The following is a 21,641-nucleotide window of genomic DNA, read 5'->3' on the forward strand; positions in this document are numbered from 1 at the left end:
GCAGTATTATGTGGTTTAATCCAGGCAGTAGTATGTGGTGTAATCCAGTCAGTACTATGTGGTGTAATCCAGGCAGTATTATATGGTGTAATCCAGGCAATATTATGTGGTGTAATCCAGGCAGTACTACGTAGTGTAATCCAGGCAGTGCTATGTGGTGTAATCCAGGCAGTATTATGTGGTGTAATCCAGGCAGTATTACGTGGTGTAATCCAGGCAGTACTACGTAGTGTAATCCAGGCAGTATTATGTGGTGTAATCCAGGCAGTATTATGTGGTGTAATCCAGGCAGTAGTATGTGGTGTAATCCAGTCAGTACTATGTGGTGTAATCCAGGCAGTAGTATGTGGTGTAATCCAGGCAGTATTATGTGTGTTGCGTTTTGTGTGTTGTGTCATGTCTTTGGCTATTCCGGATTAAGTGATATGACATGCTATTCCATAAAATAATTTCTCCGTAATTAATATTACCTGATTGAGCTAATCATGTAAATGTAATTAACTAGAGAGTCGGGGCACCACAAAATCATTTTTATAGAGCTGTTATCTTCCGAATAAACTCTTGAAGACCTAGTAATATTTTACATCAATAGCAGTCAATATTAATCGTCACCCTAATTCAGTCTCATCTGAAAGTTGTACATTTTTGGTTATCTTCACGAACCCTGGCTAACAAGATGAATCAGCAATACAAAATTGGGTTTAATTATTTATTTACTAAATACCTAACTAATCACACAGAATTACACATAATTAAATCATAACTTGATTACAAATGACATCATAAAATAAAACGTCCCTAGCGGGCGGAACAGATATGGCAGCTGGTTACACAAAAGAAAAGGGGCTGGGTTTGAGTGAAGGAGCGGGTAGACTGAGGAACAAAGGCCGAAGCTGTGCTATCGTAAATACAGTATCTTATGCATTCTAAATTACCACCCATTTGGAAAAGGAAAATGCAATAAATATTTACTCTGAGCTGCGCTTCAGTAGGTTGGTGGTAGATGGAAGGCCGTGTTGCCCAACCGAGTCCTCTGTCCTTTGAATAATGTCTCTGGTGGTCAATTGGATACGTTGTAGTAACGTCATTGTGTGATAGACGGGATACTCTGTCTGTTCCTCATTTGCAGCTGCTGTTGGTAACTCAACGGCTAGGAGGTATCACTTCTGTAGTGAATAAGAGTTCAAAGTTCATACCATTCGCAACCAAAGCTCACGCTGATGTTGGCTTCGTTCTTTAGTTATTATCTGAACCATTCTGACATCGGACCGTCGTCATGGGCTTATATAGGAAGGGAGAGGAGGGCGTGTTTGAAAAGTTTTATAGCCCATGTCCCTTCACAGGGGCGGGCCACTGATTGAGCAGAAAACCTTATGAAAACCCAAATCTCACATTTTAGAAGCTAAAATCACATTTCATCCCATCACAAATAATTTAATATTCAAACATTTAAATTGAACAACAATTCCATGTGAATCCGATAACTCTGATGTGTAGACTTTCCACTGTAGAGTTTATGTCATCTTATCATTGATGAGAATGTCTCAGAAGACAACCGAACTGACATCATATTCATTAAGTACCACCGCATATGTTCCATTGGTCGGATTACCAGAATATAGTTCATTTCCCCCCACCTTCTGATGTTCCCAGAATCTCCATGTTAACCAAGGGTTTGGTAATGTAACATCAGTAGGGTAGAGAGAGGAAAAAGGGGGGAAGAGGTATTTATGACTGTCATAAACCTCCCCCAGGCCCCCAGGCCAACGGCAGGACAGTTGCATGTTGTTTTGTGTGTGTGTTGCGTTTTGCTTTTTGTGTGTGTGTGTGTGTGTGTGTGTGTTGCGTTTTGTGTGTGTTGCATGTTGTATATGCGCACATGTGTGTTGCTGATAAGTTGCTTCCTGGCTGAGTTGCTTTCTGTTTATCAAGCACCTCATTCATTCATCCCTCCATCCTCTCCTCCTCTTCTCCTCGTGCATCCGTCACATGATACTGCCTCATCACAATCACAGCCATGAGTGGTCAGCAGCGTCCAATGATGTCATATCCTGTCCCAGTAGTTCAAAGTTAAAAAAGCTTAATGTCCAACGAAGGGTTACACAAAGGAAGTGTCCAAAATGGCACCCTATTTCCTATTTAGTGCACTACTTTTAACCAGGGCCTTGGCACCCTATTCCTTATTTAGTGCACTACTTTTAACCAGAGCCTTGGCACCCTATTCCCTATTTAGTGCACTACTTTTGACCAGGGCCTTGGCACCCTATTCCTTATTTAGTGCACTACTTTTGACCAGAGCCTATGGCACCCTATTCCCTACACAGCGCACTACTTTCGACCAGGGCCCATAATTCGGCTGCCTTTTGGGATGCAAACAGACAGCCTCAAACATCATCCGATCCCCACATCAGCCCTACGTCATTCTCATCCCTCTTCTGTCTTCACGCTTCGCTCCTCATATCCTTTCACAACGTTTGTTTTGAAAATGAAAGGAGTTGAAAAGGGGTTTTATTTCTGTAGCTCTTTGTCTTTAGTAGAGTATTTACTGCCTTAGTGCCACTGGCCGTTTGATCTGGCCCCTCCAGCCCTGGGGGTGGGGAGGGGGTGACGTGGCTGGGTTTACCCGATTCAGGAGCCTCCTGGCTGGGGAGGGCTCAGACCAGGCCAGCCTCCCTACACATCAGGTAGAACTGACCTCTCTCTGAGATGAGGTTGGAGGGAGAGTCCATCTCTGTGATCAGACCTCGGTCCATCACTATCACCCTGCAGAGAGGGAGAGGGGTGGGGGGAGAGAGAGGTTGAGGTAGAGAGAGAAGTAGAGGGAAAGAGAGGGAGGAAGGGAGAAAGCGGGAGAGAGAGAGGTTGAGGTAGAGAGAGAAGTAGAGGGAGGAAGGGAGTGAGAGGGAGTGAGGGAAAGAGAGGTAGAGAGAAAGGTTGAGGTAGAGAGAGAGAAGTAGAGGGAAAGAGAGGGAGGAAGGGAGAGAGAGAGAGAGAGGTTGAGGTAGAGAGAGAAGTAGAGGGAAAGAGAGGGAGGAAGGGAGAGAGAGAGAGAGGTTGAGGTAGAGAGAGAAGTAGAGGAAGGAAGGGAGAGAGAGGGAGAGAGTGAGGGAAAGATAGAGAGAGAGAGAGAGAGGGGAGGGAGGGAGAGAGGGAGAGGGAAAAAGAGAGAGAGGGAGAGGGAGACAAAAGTAGAGAGAGAGACCATTCAATCTGATGTGTGTGAGAGCTATGATCCCTTATTGTCACTTGTTAAATCCACTTCAATCAGTGTAGATGAAGGGGAGGGTTAAAATATATATATTTTTTGCCTTGAGACAGCTGAGACATGGATTGTGTTTATGTGTGCCATTCAGAGGGTGAATGGGCAAGACAAAATATTTAAGTGACTTTGAACGGGGTATGATAGTAGGTGCCAGGCGCACCAGTTTGTGTCAAGAACTGCATCGCTGCTGGGTTTTTCACGCTCAACAGTTTCCTGTGTGTATCAAGAATGGTCCACCACCCAAAGGACATCCAGCCAACTGGACACAACTGTGGGAGACATTGAAGTCAACATGGGCCAGCATCCCTGTGGAACGCTTTCAACACCTTGTAGAGTCAACATGGGCCAGCATCCCTGTGGAACGCTTTCAACACCTTGTAGAGTCAACATGGGTCAGCATCCCTGTGGAACGCTTTCAACACCTTGTGTCCACGCCCTGACGAATTGAGGCTGTTCTGATGGCAAACGGGGGTGCACCTCAAAATTAGGAAGTTGTTCCTAATGTTTTATACAATAGAAGTGTGTATAAATTACCTGGTGTAGTCCATGATAGTATTGAGTCAGTCTATATATTACCTGGTGTAGTCCATGATAGTATTGAGTCAGTCTATATATTACCTGGTGTAGTCCATGATAGTATTGAGTCAGTCTATATATTACCTGGTGTAGTCCATGATAGTATTGAGTCAGTCTATATATTACCTGGTGTAGTCCATGATAGTATTGAGTCAGTCTATACAGTATATTACCTGGTGTAGTCCATGATAGTATTGAGTCTGTCTATATATTACCTGGTGTAGTCCATGATAGTATTGAGTCAGTCTATACAGTATATTACCTGGTGTAGTCCATGATAGTATTGAGTCAGTCTATATATTACCTGGTGTAGTCCGTGATAGTATTGAGTCAGTCTATATATTACCTGGTGTAGTCCATGATAGTATTGAGTCAGTCTATATATTACCTGGTGTAGTCCGTGATAGTATTGAGTCAGTCTATATATTACCTGGTGTAGTCCATGATAGTATTGAGTCAGTCTATATATTACCTGGTGTAGTCCATGATAGTATTGAGTCAGTCTATATATTACCTGGTGTAGTCCATGATAGTATTGAGTCAGTCTATATATTACCTGGTGTAGTCCATGATAGTATTGAGTCAGTCTATATATTACCTGGTGTAGTCCATGATAGTATTGAGTCAGTCTATATATTACCTGGTGTAGTCCATGATAGTATTTAGTCAGTCTATATATTACCTGGTGTAGTCCATGATAGTATTGAGTCAGTCTATACAGTATATTACCTGGCGTAGTCCATAATAGTATTGAGTCAGTCTATATATTACCTGGTGTAGTCCATGATAGTATTGAGTCAGTCTATATATTACCTGGTGTAGTCCATGATAGTATTGAGTCAGTCTATATATTACCTGGTGTAGTCCATGATAGTATTGAGTCAGTCTATATATTACCTGGTGTAGTCCATCATAGTATTGAGTCAGTCTATATATTACCTGGTGTAGTCCATGATAGTATTGAGTCAGTCTATATATTACCTGGTGTAGTCCGTGATAGTATTGAGTCAGTCTATATATTACCTGGTGTAGTCCATGATAGTATTGAGTCAGTCTATATATTACCTGGTGTAGTCCATGATAGTATTGAGTCAGTCTATATATAACCTGGTGTAGTCCATGATAGTATTGAGTCAGTCTATATATTACCTGGTGTAGTCCGTGATAGTATTGAGTCAGTCTATACAGTATATTACCTGGTGTAGTCCATGATAGTATTGAGTCAGTCTATATATTACCTGGTGTAGTCCATGATAATATTGAGTCAGTCTATATATTACCTGGTGTAGTCCATGATAGTATTGAGTCAGTCTATATATTACCTGGTGTAGTCCATGATAGTATTGAGTCAGTCTATATATTACCTGGTGAAGTCCATCATAGTATTGAGTCAGTCTATATATTACCTGGTGTAGTGCATGATAGTATTGAGTCAGTCTATATATAACCTGGTGTAGTCCATGATAGTATTGAGTCAGTCTATATATTACCTGGTGTAGTCCATGATAGTATTGAGTCAGTCTATATATTACCTGGTGTAGTCCATCATAGTATTGAGTCAGTCTATATATTACCTGGTGTAGTCCATGATAGTATTGAGTCAGTCTATATATTACCTGGTGTAGTCCGTGATAGTATTGAGTCAGTCTATATATTACCTGGTGTAGTCCATGATAGTATTGAGTCAGTCTATATATTACCTGGTGTAGTCCATGATAGTATTGAGTCAGTCTATATATTACCTGGTGTAGTCCATGATAGTATTGAGTCAGTCTATATATTACCTGGTGTAGTCCGTGATAGTATTGAGTCAGTCTATACAGTATATTACCTGGTGTATTCCATGATAGTATTGAGTCAGTCTATATATTACCTGGTGTAGTCCATGATAGTATTGAGTCTGTGTGCGATGGTCAGGACAGTGCAGTCATCAAACTGGGTTCTGATGGTGGACTGGATCAGGTTGTCTGTCTCCAGGTCCACAGCAGCCGTGGCCTCATCCAGAACCAAGATCTTCGTCTTCCTCAGGAGGGCTCGGGCCAGACACACCAGCTGGCGCTGACCCAGACTGCTTAGGGATTATGTTAATGAGAGAGAGAGAGAGAGAGAGAGAGGGGAGAGAGAGGGGAGAGAGAGAATGTTAATGAGGGAGAGAGAGAGAAGGGAGAGAGAGGGGAGAGAGAGATAATGTTAATGTGTGAGAGAGAGAGAGAGATGGAAGGAGTTACAAAGAGAGGAGAGAGGGAAAAGAATGAAGGAGGGAAGATGGAGAGGAGACAGTTAAAACGAGAAGGAGAGAGGGATGAGAGAGAGAGGACCAGATGACATCACAAGGATGAATCAGGGGGGGGGGGGGGGGTGAGGAGAAAGAGAGTAACAGACATAGGAAAGCTACATAGAGGGATACAGAGTCTTGTGTACCTGAGGTTCTCTCCTCCCTCTGAACACTCGTGGTTGAGTTTGTCCGGCAGGCCCGACACAAAGCTCTTGAGATGGGAGAGCTCCAGGGCTCTCCACACCTCCTCATCAGAGTAGCCATCGAAGGGGTCCAGATTCATCCTCAGAGACCCAGAGAACAACACTGGGTCCTGGAGGGGGAGGGAGGGAGAGAGAACATTGCCATGCCAACCATAATTACCTCCATGTTAGAGGACATCTCAGAGGCAGAAAGTGTTTTTTACCTGTGGTGTGTGTGTGTGTTTATTATATGTGTGTGTGTGTTACTTGTGGTGTGTGTGTGTGTGTTTATTATATGTGTGTGTGTGTTACCTGTGGTGTGTGTGTGTGTTTATTATATGTGTGTGTGTGTTACCTGTGGTGTGTGTGTGTGTTTATTATGTGTGTGTGTGTGTGTTACCTGTGGTGTGTGTGTGTGTGTTTATTATATGTGTGTGTGTGTTACCTGTGGTGTGTGTGTGTGTTTATTATATGTGTGTGTGTGTGTGTTTATTATATGTGTGTGTGTGTGTTACCTGTGGTGTGTGTGTGTGTTTATTATGTGTGTGTGTGTGTGTTACCTGTGGTGTGTGTGTGTGTTTATTATATGTGTGTGTGTGTGTGTTTATTATATGTGTGTGTGTGTTACCTGTGGTATGATGGTGATCCTGGAGCGTAGCTCGTGCAGTCCGATCTGAGCGATGTTTATCCCGTCTATATAGATATCTCCCTTCGCTGCTTCCAGAATCCGGAATATTCCCAATGCCAGGGACGACTTCCCTGCTCCAGTCCTGCCCACTATCCCAACCTGGAGAGAGGAGGGAGAGGGAGAGGCAGAGAGAGGAGGGAGAGGGGGAGGGGGAGGGAGAGAAGGAGAGAGGAGGAGAGAGTGGGAGAGGAGGATAGAGGAGGAGAGAGTGGGAGAGGAGGATAGAGGAGGAGAGAGTGGGAGGGAGGGGAGGAGAGAGCGGGAGAGGAGGATAGAGGAGAAGAGAGTGGGAGGGAGGGGAGGAGAGAGTGGGAGGGAGGGGAGGAGAGAGTGGGAGAGGAGGATAGAGGAGGAGAGAGTGGGAGAGAGGGGAGGAGAGAGTGGGAGAGGAGGATAGAGGAGGAGAGAGGGGAGGAGAGAGTGGGAGGATGAGAGAGGGGAGGAGAGAGTGGGAGAGGAGGATAGAGGAGGAGAGAGTGGGAGAGAGGGGAAGAGAGAGTGGGAGAGGAGGATAGAGGAGGAGAGAGGGGAGGAGAGAGTGGGAGGAGGAGAGAGGGGAGGAGAGAGTGGGAGAGGAGGATAGAGGAGGAGAGAGGGGAGGAGAGAGTGGGAGAGGAGGATAGAGGAGGATAGAGGAGGAGAGAGGGGAGGAGAGAGTGGGAGAGGAGGATAGAGGAGGATAGAGGAGGAGAGAGGGGAGGAGAGAGTGGGAGAGGAGGATAGATGAGGAGAGAGTGGGAGGGAGGATAGAGGAGGAGAAAGTGGGAGGGAGGGGAGGAGAGAGAGTTTAGAAAGAATGAAACCTAACATTATCTCACTATAACACCATAAAACAGAGGATGCTTCCCAAAGGACCTGGTCTAAAGTAGTGCACTATGTAGGGAATAGGGTCTAAAGTAGTGCACTATGTAGGGAATAGAGTGCCAGGTCCTGGTCTAAAGGAGTGAACTATGTAGGGAATAGGGTGCCAAGGACCTGGTCTAAAGTAGTGCACTATGTAGTGAATAGAGTGCCAAGGACCTGGTCTAAAGTAGTGCACTATTTAGGGAATAGGGTGCCAGGGCCTGGTCTAAAGTAGTGCACTACGTAGGGAATAGGGTGCTCTGGTAAACCAGTATCTCTATCTCCTACCTTATCTCTCTCCTGTCCAGTCCTATACCCATATCATCCTAACAACCTCATTACTCCATTATCTCCCTATAACACAGTATCTCTATCTACCTTATCTCTCTCCTGTCCAGTCCTATACCCATATCATCCTAACAACCTCATTACTCCATTATCTCCCTATAACACAGTATCTCTATCTCCTACCTTATCTCTCTCCTGTCCAGTCCTATACCCATATCATCCTAACAACCTCATTACTCCATTATCTCCCTATAACACAGTATCTCTATCTCCTACCTTATCTCTCTCCTGTCCAGTCCTATACCCATATCATCCTAACAACCTCATTACTCCATTATCTCCCTATAATACAGTATGTCTACCCCCGACCTTCTCTTTCTCCTGAATGCTGAGGGAAATTCCTTTCAGGGCCCAGTCCAGTCCTTTACGGTACTGCAGTCCGAATTCCTCCAGTTCTATGGTACCGTGGGTGGGCCAGGCCAGCGGGAGCATGCTGCCTTCTATGGTCCATGGAGCCTGGATAGGGGATGAGGGAGAGGAAGGGGACAGGTGATGGCATCCATAGAATTACATATTAGAACACATTCATTTAATGGCATCTCTGTGATGGCATCCATAGAATTACATATTAGAACACTGGATCTCTGTGATGGTATCCATAGAATTACATATTAGAACACTGGATCTTTGTGATGGCATCCATAGAATTACATATTAGAACACTGGATCTCTGTGATGGCATCCATAGAATTACATATTAGAACACTGGATCTCTGTGATGGCATCCATAGAATTACATATTAGAACACTGGATCTCTGAGATGGTATCCATAGAATTACATATTAGAACACTGGATCTCTGAGATGGTATCCATAGAATTACATATTAGAACACGGGATCTCTGTGATGTCATCTCCCATCAAGACCTCAGCAACAAGGCAACAGAAGGTGCTGTTATTAATTTAAAGACATTAACCACATCAGAAACACAGACAGTTAATGAGAGCACAGAACAGTGAGATTATGGCTAGAAATAAACACACATTTTCATTCATTAAAACTCTGTTTAAACTACGACTGTCCCATTGATATAAATAATCTTTCATTCTTTAGAAGATCACATTTTCAAGTGGCACCTGACCAGTGAACTAGATCCTCTCTATGAGGGTAGGATAGTATAGTTTAGACCTGACTAGTGAACTAGATCCTCTCTATGAGGGGTAGGATAGTATAGTTTAGACCTGACTAGTGAACTAGATCCTCTCTATGAGGGGTAGGATAGTATAGTTTAGACCTGACTAGTGAACTAGATCCTCTCTATGAGGGGTAGGATAGTATAGTTTACACCTGACCAGTGAACTAGATCCTCTCTATGAGGGGTAGGATAGTATAGATTACACCTGACCAGTAAACTAGATCCTCTTTATGAGGGTAGGATAGTATAGTTTACACCTGACTAGTAAACTAGATCCTCTCTATGAGGGTAGGATAGTATAGTTTACACCTGACCAGTGAACTAGATCCTCTCTTTGAGGGGTAGGATAGTATAGTTTACACCTGACCAGTAAACTAGATCCTCTCTATGAGGGTAGGATAGTATACTTTACACCTGACCAGTGAACTAGATCCTCTCTATGAGGGTAGGATAGTATAGTTTACACCTGACCAGTGAACTAGATCCTCTCTATGAGTGTAGGATACTAATAGTTTACACCTGACCAGTAAACTAGATCCTCTCTATGAGGGGTAGGATAGTATAGTTTACACCTGACCAGTGAACTAGATTCTCTCTATGAGGGTAGGATAGTATAGTTTACACCTGACCAGTGAACTAGATCCTCTCTATGAGGGTAGGATAGTATAGTTTACACCTGACCAGTGAACTAGATCCTCTCTATGAGGGTAGGATAGTAATAGTTTACACCTGACCAGTAAACTAGATCCTCTCTATGAGGGGTAGGATAGTATAGTTTACACCTGACTAGTAAACTAGATCCTCTCTTTGAGGGTAGGATAGTATAGTTTACATCTGACCAGTAAAGTATCTAATCTCTATGAGGGTAGGATAGTATAGTTTACATCTGACCAGTAAACTAGATCCTCTCTTTGAGGGTAGGATAGTATAGTTTACACCTGACCAGTGAACTAGATCCTCTCTTTGAGGGGTAGGATAGTATAGTTTACACCTGACCAGTAAACTAGATCCTCTCTATGAGGGTAGGATAGTATAGTTTACACCTGGCCAGTGAACTAGATCCTCTCTATGAGGGTAGGATAGTATAGTTTACACCTGACCAGTGAACTAGATCCTCTCTATGAGGGTAGGAAAGTAATAGTTTACACCTGACCAGTAAACTAGATCCTCTCTATGAGGGGTAGGATAGTATAGTTTACACCTGACCAGTGAACTAGATTCTCTCTATGAGGGTAGGATAGTATAGTTTACACCTGACCAGTGAACTAGATCCTCTCTATGAGGGTAGGATAGTATAGTTTACACCTGACCAGTGAACTAGATCCTCTCTATGAGGGTAGGATAGTAATAGTTTACACCTGACCAGTAAACTAGATCCTCTCTATGAGGGGTAGGATAGTATAGTTTACACCTGACTAGTAAACTAGATCCTCTCTTTGAGGGTAGGATAGTATAGTTTACAACTGACCAGTAAACTAGATCCTCTCTATGAGGGTAGGATAGTATAGTTTACATCTGACCAGTAAACTAGATCCTCTCTTTGAGGGGTAGGATAGTATAGTTTACACCTGACCAGTAAACAAGATCCTCTCTATGAGGGTAGGATAGTATAGTTTACACCTGACCAGTAAACTAGATCCTCTCTATGAGGGTAGGATAGTATAGTTTACACCTGACTAGTAAACTAGATCCTCTCTTTGAGGGGTAGGATAGTATAGTTTACACCTGACTAGTAAACTAGATCCTCTCTATGAGGGTAGGATAGTATAGTTTACACCTGACCAGTAAACTAGATCCTCTCTTTGAGGGTAGGATAGTATAGTTTACACCTGACCAGTGAACTAGATCCTCTCTATGAGGGGTAGGATAGTATAGTTTACACCTGACTAGTAAACTAGATCCTCTCTATGAGGGGTAGGATAGTATAGTTTACACCTGACTAGTAAACTAGATCCTCTCTATGAGGGTAGGATAGTATAGTTTACACCTTACCAGTAAACTAGATCCTCTCTATGAGGGTAGGATAGTATAGTTTACACCTGACCAGTGAACTAGATCCTCTCTATGAAGGGTAGGATAGTATAGTTTACACCTGACTAGTAAACTAGATCCTCTCTTTGAGGGTAGGATAGTATAGTTTACACCTGACCAGTAAACTAGATCCTCTCTATGAGGGGTAGGATAGTATAGTTTACATCTGACCAGTAAACTAGATCCTCTCTATGAGGGGTAGGATAGTATAGTTTACACCTCACTAGTAAACTAGATCCTCTCTATGAGGGGTAGGATAGTATAGTTTACACCTGACCAGTGAACTAGATCCTCTCTATGAGGGGTAGGATAGTATAGTTTACACCTGACTAGTAAACTAGATCCTCTCTTTGAGGGGTAGGATAGTATAGTTTACACCTGACCAGTAAACTAGATCCTCTCTATGAGGGTAGGATAGTATAGTTTACACCTGACCAGTGAACTAGATCCTCTCTATGAGGGTAGGATAGTATAGTTTACACCTGACCAGTAAAGTATCTAATCTCTAGGAGGGTAGGATAGTATAGTTTACACCTGACCAGTAAACTAGATCCTCTCTTTGAGGGTAGGATAGTATAGTTTACACCTGACCAGTAAACTAGATCCTCTCTTGAGGGTAGGATAGTATAGCTTACACCTGACCAGTGAACTAGATCCTCTCTTGAGGGTAGGATAGTATAGTTTACACCTGACCAGTGAACTAGATCCTCTCTATGAGGGTAGACTAGTATAGTTTACACCTGACCAGTAAAGTATCTAATCTCTATGAGGGGTAGGATAGTATAGTTTACACCTGACCAGTAAACTAGATCCTCTCTATGAGGGTAGGATAGTATAGTTTACACCTGACCAGTGAACTAGATCCTCTCTATGAGGGTAGGATAGTATAGTTTACACCTGACCAGTAAAGTATCTAATCTCTATGAGGGTAGGATAGTATAGTTTACACCTGACCAGTAAACTAGATCCTCTCTTTGAGGGTAGGATAGTATAGTTTACACCTGACCAGTAAACTAGATCCTCTCTTGAGGGTAGGATAGTATAGCTTACACCTGACCAGTGAACTAGATCCTCTCTTGAGGGTAGGATAGTATAGTTTACACCTGACCAGTGAACTAGATCCTCTCTATGAGGGTAGACTAGTATAGTTTACACCTGACCAGTAAAGTATCTAATCTCTATGAGGGTAGGATAGTATAGTTTACACCTGACCAGTAAACTAGATCCTCTCTTTGAGGGGTAGGATAGTATAGCTTACACCTGACCAGTAAACTCGATCCTCTCTATGAGGGTAGGATAGTATAGTTTACACCTGACCAGTAAAGTATCTCCTCTTTTTGAGGGGTAGGATAGTATAGTTTACACCTGACCAGTAAAGTATCTAATCTCTATGAGGGGTAGGATAGTATAGTTTACACCTGACCAGTAAACTAGATCCTCTCTTTGAGGGGTAGGATAGTATAGTTTAACCTGACCAGTAAACTAGATCCTCTCTTTGAGGGTAGGATAGTATAGTTTACACCTGACCAGTAAAGTATCTAATCTCTATGAGGGTAGGATAGTATAGTTTACACCTGACCAGTAAACTAGATCCTCTCTATGAGGGGAGGATAGTATAGTTTACACCTGACCAGTAAAGTATCTAATCTATATGAGGGTAGGATAGTATAGTTTACATCTGACCAGGTAAATTAGATCCTCTCTTTGAGGGGTAGGATAGTATAGTTTACACCTGACCAGTAAACTAGATCCTCTCTGTGAGGGTAGGATAGTATAGTTTACACCTGACCAGTAAACTAGATCCTCTCTATGAGGGTAGGATAGTATAGTTTACACCTGACCAGTAAAGTATCTAATCTCTATGAGGGTAGGATAGTATAGTTTACACCTGACCAGTAAACTAGATCCTCTCTATGAGGGTAGGATAGTATAGTTTACATCTGACCAGGTAAACTAGATCCTCTCTATGAGGGTAGGATAGTATAGTTTACACCTGATCAGTAAACTAGATCCTCTCTTTGAGGGGTAGGATAGTATAGTTTACACCTGACTAGTAAACTAGATCCTCTCTATGAGGGTAGGATAATATAGTTTACACCTGACCAGTAAACTAGATCCTCTCTATGAGGGTAGGATAGTATAGTTTACACCTGACCAGTAAAGTATCTAATCTCTATGAGGGTAGGATAGTATAGTTTACACCTGACCAGTAAAGTATCTAATCTCTATGAGGGTAGGATAGTATAGTTTACACCTGACCAGTAAACTAGATCCTCTCTATGAGGGTAGGATGGTATAGTTTACACCTGACCAGTAAAGTATCTAATCTCTATGAGGGTAGGATAGTATAGTTTACACCTGACCAGTAAACTAGATCCTCTCTATGAGGGTAGGATAGTATAGTTTACACCTTACCAGTAAACTAGATCCTCTCTTTGAGGGGTAGGATAGTATAGTTTACACCTGACCAGTAAAGTATCTAATCTCTATGAGGGGTAGGATAGTATAGTTTACACCTGACCAGTAAACTAGATCCTCTCTATGAGGGGTAGGATAGTATAGTTTACACTTGACCAGTAAACTAGATCCTCTCTTTGAGGGTAGGATAGTATAGTTTACACCTGACCAGTAAAGTATCTAATCTCTATGAGGGTAGGATAGTATAGTTTACACCTGACCAGTAAACTAGATCCTCTCTTTGAGGGTAGGATAGTATAGTTTACACCTGACCAGTGAACTAGATCCTCTCTTTGAGGGGTAGGATAGTATAGTTTACACCTGACCAGTGAACTAGATCCTCTCTATGAGGGTAGGATAGTATAGTTTACACCTGACCAGTGAACTAGATCCTCTCTTTGAGGGTAGGATAGTATAGTTTTACAGCCACTCACCTCCTTTGGTGTGTCAGCGTACTCCTTAACTCTCTCCACGGACACAATGTTGTTCTCTACATCAGTCCAGGACCTCACGATCCAGCTCAGAATACCTGTCACCTACACATCACATCACAGGTTACTGCTGTGTGTGTGTGTGTGTGTGTGTGTGTGTGTGTGTGTGTGTGCGTGCGTACCTGTAGTGAATGTGACACAGCCAGTCCTACTATACCAGGGCTCAGTGTGTCTCTGCCCATCAGAGCTAAGGTGGCTGCTGCCAGCACCAACAGATTCCCCAGGAACTCTAGGTTCACCGCCAGCCACCTGGACACACACACACACACAAACAAACACGCAACAGAAGACAGAGCGATCAGATAGGAACATGTTCCAGGAACTCTAGGTTCACCTGCAGACTGCGCAGGTCAGAGGTCAGGGGTTAAGATGACACAGGGGTCATAGCTTTATGTATCAAACGTATCAGAGTAGTATCTAGGATCAGTTATTTTCCGTTTGGATCACAATGAACAAGATTCCATGGACAGGAAGGGAACTGATCCCTACTCTTATAGAAAACAGGATTCCATGGACAGGAAGGGTACTGATCCCTACTCTCATAGAAAACAGGATTCCATGGACAGGAAGGGAACTGATCCCTACTCTCATAGAAAACAGGATTCCATGGACAGGAAGGGAACTGATCCCTACTCTCATAGAAAACAGGATTCCATGGACAGGAAGGGAACTGATCCCTACCCTCATAGAAAACAGGATTCCATGGACAGGAAGGGAACTGATCCCTACTCTCATAGAAAACAGGATTCCATGGACAGGAAGGGAACTGATCCCTACTCTCATAGAAAACAGGATTCCATGGACAGGAAGGGAACTGATCCCTACTCTCATAGAAAACAGGATTCCATGGACAGGAAGGGAACTGATCCCTACTCTCATAGAAAACAGGATTCCATGGACAGGAAGGGAACTGATCCCTACTCTCATAGAAAACAGGATTCCATGGACAGGAAGGGAACTGATCCCTACTCTCATAGAAAACAGGATTCCATGGACAGGAAGGGAACTGATCCCTACTCTCATAGAAAACAGGATTCCATGGACAGGAAGGGAACTGATCCCTACTCTCATAGAAAACAGGATTCCATGGACAGGAAGGGAACTGATCCCTACTCTCATAGAAAACAGGATTCCATGGACAGGAAGGGAACTGATCCCTACTCTCATAGAAAACAGGATTCCATGGACAGGAAGGGAACTGATCCCTACTCTCATAGAAAACAGGATTCCATGGACAGGAAGGGAACTGATCCCTACTCTCATAGAAAACAGGATTCTATGGACAGGAAGGGTACTGATCCCTACTCTCATAGAAAACAGGATTCTATGGACAGGAAGGGAACTGATCCCTACTCTCATAGAAAACAGGATTCCATGGACAGGAAGGGAACTGATCCCTACTCTCATAGAAAACAGGATTCCATGGACAGGAAGGGAACTGATCCCTACTCTCATAGAAAACAGGATACCATGGACAGGAAGGGAACTGATCCCTACTCTCATAGAAAACAGGATTCCGTGGACAGGAAGGGAACTGATCCCTACTCTCATAGAAAACAGGATTCCATGGACAGGAAGGGAACTGATCCCTACTCTCATAGAAAACAGGATTCCATGGACAGGAAGGGAACTGATCCCTACCCTCATAGAAAACAGGATTCCATGGACAGGAAGGGAACTGATCCCTACTCTCATAGAAAACAGGATTCCATGGACAGGAAGGGAACTGATCCCTACTCTCATAGAAAACAGGATTCCATGGACAGGAAGGGAACTGATCCCTACTCTCATAGAAAACAGGATTCCATGGACAGGAAGGGAACTGATCCCTACTCTCATAGAAAACAGGATTCCATGGACAGGAAGGGAACTGATCCCTACTCTCATAGAAAACAGGATTCCATGGACAGGAAGGGAACTGATCCCTACTCTCATAGAAAACAGGATTCCATGGACAGGAAGGGAACTGATCCCTACACTCATAGAAAACAGGATTCCATGGACAGGAAGGGAACTGATCCCTACTCTCATAGAAAACAGGATTCCATGGACAGGAAGGGAACTGATCCCTACTCTCATAGAAAACAGGATTCCATGGACAGGAAGGGAACTGATCCCTACACTCATAGAAAACAGGATTCCATGGACAGGAAGGGAACTGATCCCTACTCTCATAGAAAACAGGATTCCATGGACAGGAAGGGAACTGATCCCTACACTCATAGAAAACAGGATTCCATGGACAGGAAGGGAACTGATCCCTACCCTCATAGAAAACAGGATTCCATGGACAGGAAGGGAACTGATCCCTACTCTCATAGAAAACAGGATTCCATGGACAGGAAGGGAACTGATCCCTACTCTCATAGAAAACAGGATTCCATGGACAGGAAGGGAACTGATCCCTACACTCATAGAAAACAGGATTCCATGGACAGGAAGGGAACTGATCCCTACCCTCATAGAAAACAGGATTCCATGGACAGGAAGGGAACTGATCCCTACTCTCATAGAAAACAGGATTCCATGGACAGGAAGGGAACTGATCCCTACCCTCATAGAAAACAGGATTCCATGGACAGGAAGGGAACTGATCCCTACTCTCATAGAAAACAGGATTCCATGGACAGGAAGGGAACTGATCCCTACTCTCATAGAAAACAGGATTCCATGGACAGGAAGGGAACTGATCCCTACTCTCATAGAAAACAGGATTCCATGGACAGGAAGGGAACTGATCCCTACTCTCATAGAAAACAGGATTCCATGGACAGGAAGGGAACTGATCCCTACTCTCATAGAAAACAGGATTCCATGGACAGGAAGGGAACTGATCCCTACTCTCATAGAAAACAGGATTCTAAAAGGGTTATTTGTCTGTCCCCATAGAGGAACGTATTTTGGGTTCCAGGTAGAACTCCTTTAGGTTCCAGTTAGAAACATCTGTAAAAAGGGTTCTACATGGAACCCAAAAGGGTTATACCTGCAACCTTAAAGGGTTATTCAGAGGGTTCTTCAGAGGGTTCTCCTATGGGGACAGCCAGAGAACCCTTGAAGGTTCTAGATTAGCCTACCTACTATGAGATGCTTGGTACATACCACACCAGATTACAGTGACTACTGCAGTTAGTTAGATAATACACCACACCAGATTACAGTGACTACTGTAGTTAGTTAGATAATACACCACACCAGATTACAGTGACTACTGTAGTTAGTTAGATAATACACCACACCAGATCACAGTGACTACTGTAGTTAGTTAGATAATACACCACACCAGATTACAGTGACTACTGTAGTTAGTTAGATAATACACCACACCAGATTACAGTGACTACTGTAGTTAGTTAGATAATACACCACACCAGATTACAGTGACTACTGTAGTTAGTTAGACAATACACCACACCAGATTACAGTGACTACTGTAGTTAGTTAGATAATACACCACACCAGATTACAGTGACTACTGTAGTTAGTTAGATAATACACCACACCAGATTACAGTGACTACTGTAGTTAGTTAGATAATACACCACACCAGATTACAGTGACTACTGTAGTTAGTTAGATAATACACCACACCCGATTACAGTGACTACTGTAGTTAGTTAGATAATACACCACACCAGATTACAGTGACTACTGTAGTTAGTTAGATAATACACCACACCAGATTACAGTGACTACTGTAGTTAGTTAGATAATACACCACACCAGATTACAGTGACTACTGCAGTTAGTTAGATAATACACCACACCAGATCACAGTGACTACTGTAGTTAGTTAGATAATACACCACACCAGATTACAGTGACTACTGTAGTTAGTTAGATAATACACCACACCAGATTACAGTGACTACTGTAGTTAGTTAGATAATACACCACACCAGATTACAGTGACTACTGTAGTTAGTTAGACAATTCACCACACCAGATTACAGTGACTACTGTAGTTAGTTAGATAATACACCACACCAGATTACAGTACTACAGATAATGATATAATACATACCACACCAGATTATAGTGATTACTGCAGATAGTTAGATAATACACCACACCAGATTACAGTACTACAGATAATGATATAATACATACCACACCATATTATAGTGATTACTGCAGATAGTTAGACAATGCACCACACCAGATTATAGTGATTACTGCAGTTAGTTAGATAATACACCACACCAGATTACAGTGACTACTGTAGTTAGTTAGATAATACACCACACCAGATCACAGTGACTACTGTAGTTAGTTAGATAATACACCACACCAGATTACAGTGACTAGTGTAGTTAGTTAGATAATACACCACACCAGATTACAGTGATTACTGCAGTTAGTTAGATAATACACCACACCAGATCACAGTGATTACTGCAGATAGTTAGATAATACACCACACCAGATCACAGTGACTACTGTAGTTAGTTAGATAATACATACCACACCAGATTACAGTGACTACTGTAGTTAGTTAGATAATACACCACACCAGATTACAGTGACTACTGCAGTTAGTTAGATAATACACCACACCAGATCACAGTGACTACTGCAGTTAGTTAGATAATACACCACACCAGATTACAGTGACTACTGTAGTTAGTTAGATAATACACCACACCAGATTACAGTGACTACTGTAGTTAGTTAGATAATACACCACACCAGATTACAGTGATTACTGCAGTTAGTTAGATAATACACCACACCAGATTACAGTGACTACTGCAGTTAGTTAGATAATACACCACACCAGATTACAGTGACTACTGTAGTTAGTTAGATAATATACCACACCAGATCACAGTGACTACTGTAGTTAGTTAGATAATACACCACACCAGATTACAGTGACTACTGTAGTTAGTTAGATAATACACCACACCAGATTACAGTGACTACTGCAGTTAGTTAGATAATACACCACACCAGATTACAGTGACTACTGTAGTTAGTTAGATAATACACCACACCAGATTACAGTACTACAGATAATGATATAATACATACCACACCATATTATAGTGACTACTGTAGTTAGTTAGATAATACACCACACCAGATTACAGTGACTACTGTAGTTAGTTAGATAATACACCACACCAGATTACAGTACTACAGATAATGATATAATACATACCACACCATATTATAGTGACTACTGTAGTTAGTTAGATAATACACCACACCAGATTACAGTGACTACTGTAGTTAGTTAGATAATACACCACACCAGATTACAGTGACTACTGTAGTTAGTTAGATAATACACCACACCAGATTACAGTGACTACTGTAGTTAGTTAGATAATACACCACACCAGATTACAGTGACTACTGTAGTTAGTTAGATAATACACCACACCAGATTACAGTGACTACTGTAGTTAGTTAGATAATACACTACACCAGATTATAGTGACTACTGTAGTTAGTTAGATAATACACCACACCAGATTACAGTGACTACTGTAGTTAGTTAGATAATACACCACACCAGATTACAGTGACTACTGCAGTTAGTTAGATAATACACCACACCAGATTACAGTACTACAGATAATGATATAATACATACCACACCAGATTACAGTGACTACTGTAGTTAGTTAGATAATACACCACACCAGATTACAGTGACTACTGCAGTTAGTTAGATAATACACCACACCAGATTAAAGTACTACAGATAATGATATAATACATACCACACCAGATTACAGTGACTACTGCAGTTAGTTAGATAATACACCACACCAGATTACAGTACTACAGATAATGATATAATACATACCACACCATATTATAGTGACTACTGTAGTTAGTTAGATAATACACCACACCAGATTACAGTGACTACTGTAGTTAGTTAGATAATACACCACACCAGATTACAGTACTACAGATAATGATATAATACATACCACACCATATTATAGTGACTACTGTAGTTAGTTAGATAATACACCACACCAGATTACAGTGACTACTGTAGTTAGTTAGATAATACACCACACCAGATTACAGTGACTACTGTAGTTAGTTAGATAATACACCACACCAGATTACAGTGACTACTGTAGTTAGTTAGATAATACACCACACCAGATTACAGTGACTACTGTAGTTAGTTAGATAATACACCACACCAGATTACAGTGACTACTGTAGTTAGTTAGATAATACACTACACCAGATTATAGTGACTACTGTAGTTAGTTAGATAATACACCACACCAGATTACAGTGACTACTGTAGTTAGTTAGATAATACACCACAGATTACCAGATTACAGTGACTACTGCAGTTAGTTAGATAATACACCACACCAGATTACAGTACTACAGATAATGATATAATACATACCACACCAGATTACAGTGACTACTGCAGTTAGTTAGATAATACACCACACCAGATTACAGTACTACAGATAATGATATAATACATACCACACCAGATTACAGTGACTACTGCAGTTAGTTAGATAATACACTACACCAGATTACAGTGACTACTGTAGTTAGTTAGATAATACACCACACCAGATTACAGTGACTACTGTAGTTAGTTAGACAATACACCACACCAGATTACAGTGACTACTGCAGTTAGTTAGATAATACACCACACCAGATTACAGTGATTACTGTAGTTAGTTAGATAATACACCACACCAGATTACAGTGATTACTGCAGTTAGTTAGATAATACACCACACCAGATTACAGTACTACAGATAATGATATAATACATACCACACCAGATTACAGTGACTACTGCAGTTAGTTAGATAATACACTACACCAGATTACAGTGACTACTGTAGTTAGTTAGATAATACACCACACCAGATTACAGTGACTACTGCAGTTAGTTAGATAATACACCACACCAGATTACAGTACTACAGATAATGATATAATACATACCACACCAGATTACAGTGACTACTGCAGTTAGTTAGATAATACACCACACCAGATTACAGTACTACAGATAATGATATAATACATACCACACCAGATTACAGTGACTACTGCAGTTAGTTAGATAATACACTACACCAGATTACAGTGACTACTGTAGTTAGTTAGATAATACACCACACCAGATTACAGTGACTACTGTAGTTAGTTAGACAATACACCACACCAGATTACAGTGACTACTGCAGTTAGTTAGATAATACACCACACCAGATTACAGTGATTACTGTAGTTAGTTAGATAATACACCACACCAGATTACAGTGATTACTGTAGTTAGTTAGATAATACACCACACCAGATTACAGTGACTACTGTAGTTAGTTAGATAATACACCACA

The 21,641-nt window shown here is 41.9% G+C and overlaps 1 protein-coding gene across 1 annotated transcript in view; it reads right to left on the reverse strand.

The window, feature by feature from the left end:
* Positions 1-2,607: 2,607 nt before the first annotated feature.
* mrp1 (multidrug resistance protein 1) overlaps positions 2,608-21,641 on the reverse strand; it is a gene marked incomplete in the record, with an annotated part of 82,717 nt that continues 63,683 nt past the window's right edge. The window contains 7 exon segments of the mRNA NM_001168330.1: positions 2,608-2,763; positions 5,712-5,906; positions 6,260-6,426; positions 6,924-7,082; positions 8,484-8,630; positions 14,233-14,334; positions 14,412-14,538. Of these exon segments, the coding sequence (NP_001161802.1) occupies positions 2,655-2,763; positions 5,712-5,906; positions 6,260-6,426; positions 6,924-7,082; positions 8,484-8,630; positions 14,233-14,334; positions 14,412-14,538 (1,006 nt within the window).

Source organism: Oncorhynchus mykiss, chromosome 13, assembly GCF_013265735.2.
Source record: "Oncorhynchus mykiss isolate Arlee chromosome 13, USDA_OmykA_1.1, whole genome shotgun sequence".
Taxonomy (NCBI): domain Eukaryota; kingdom Metazoa; phylum Chordata; class Actinopteri; order Salmoniformes; family Salmonidae; genus Oncorhynchus; species Oncorhynchus mykiss.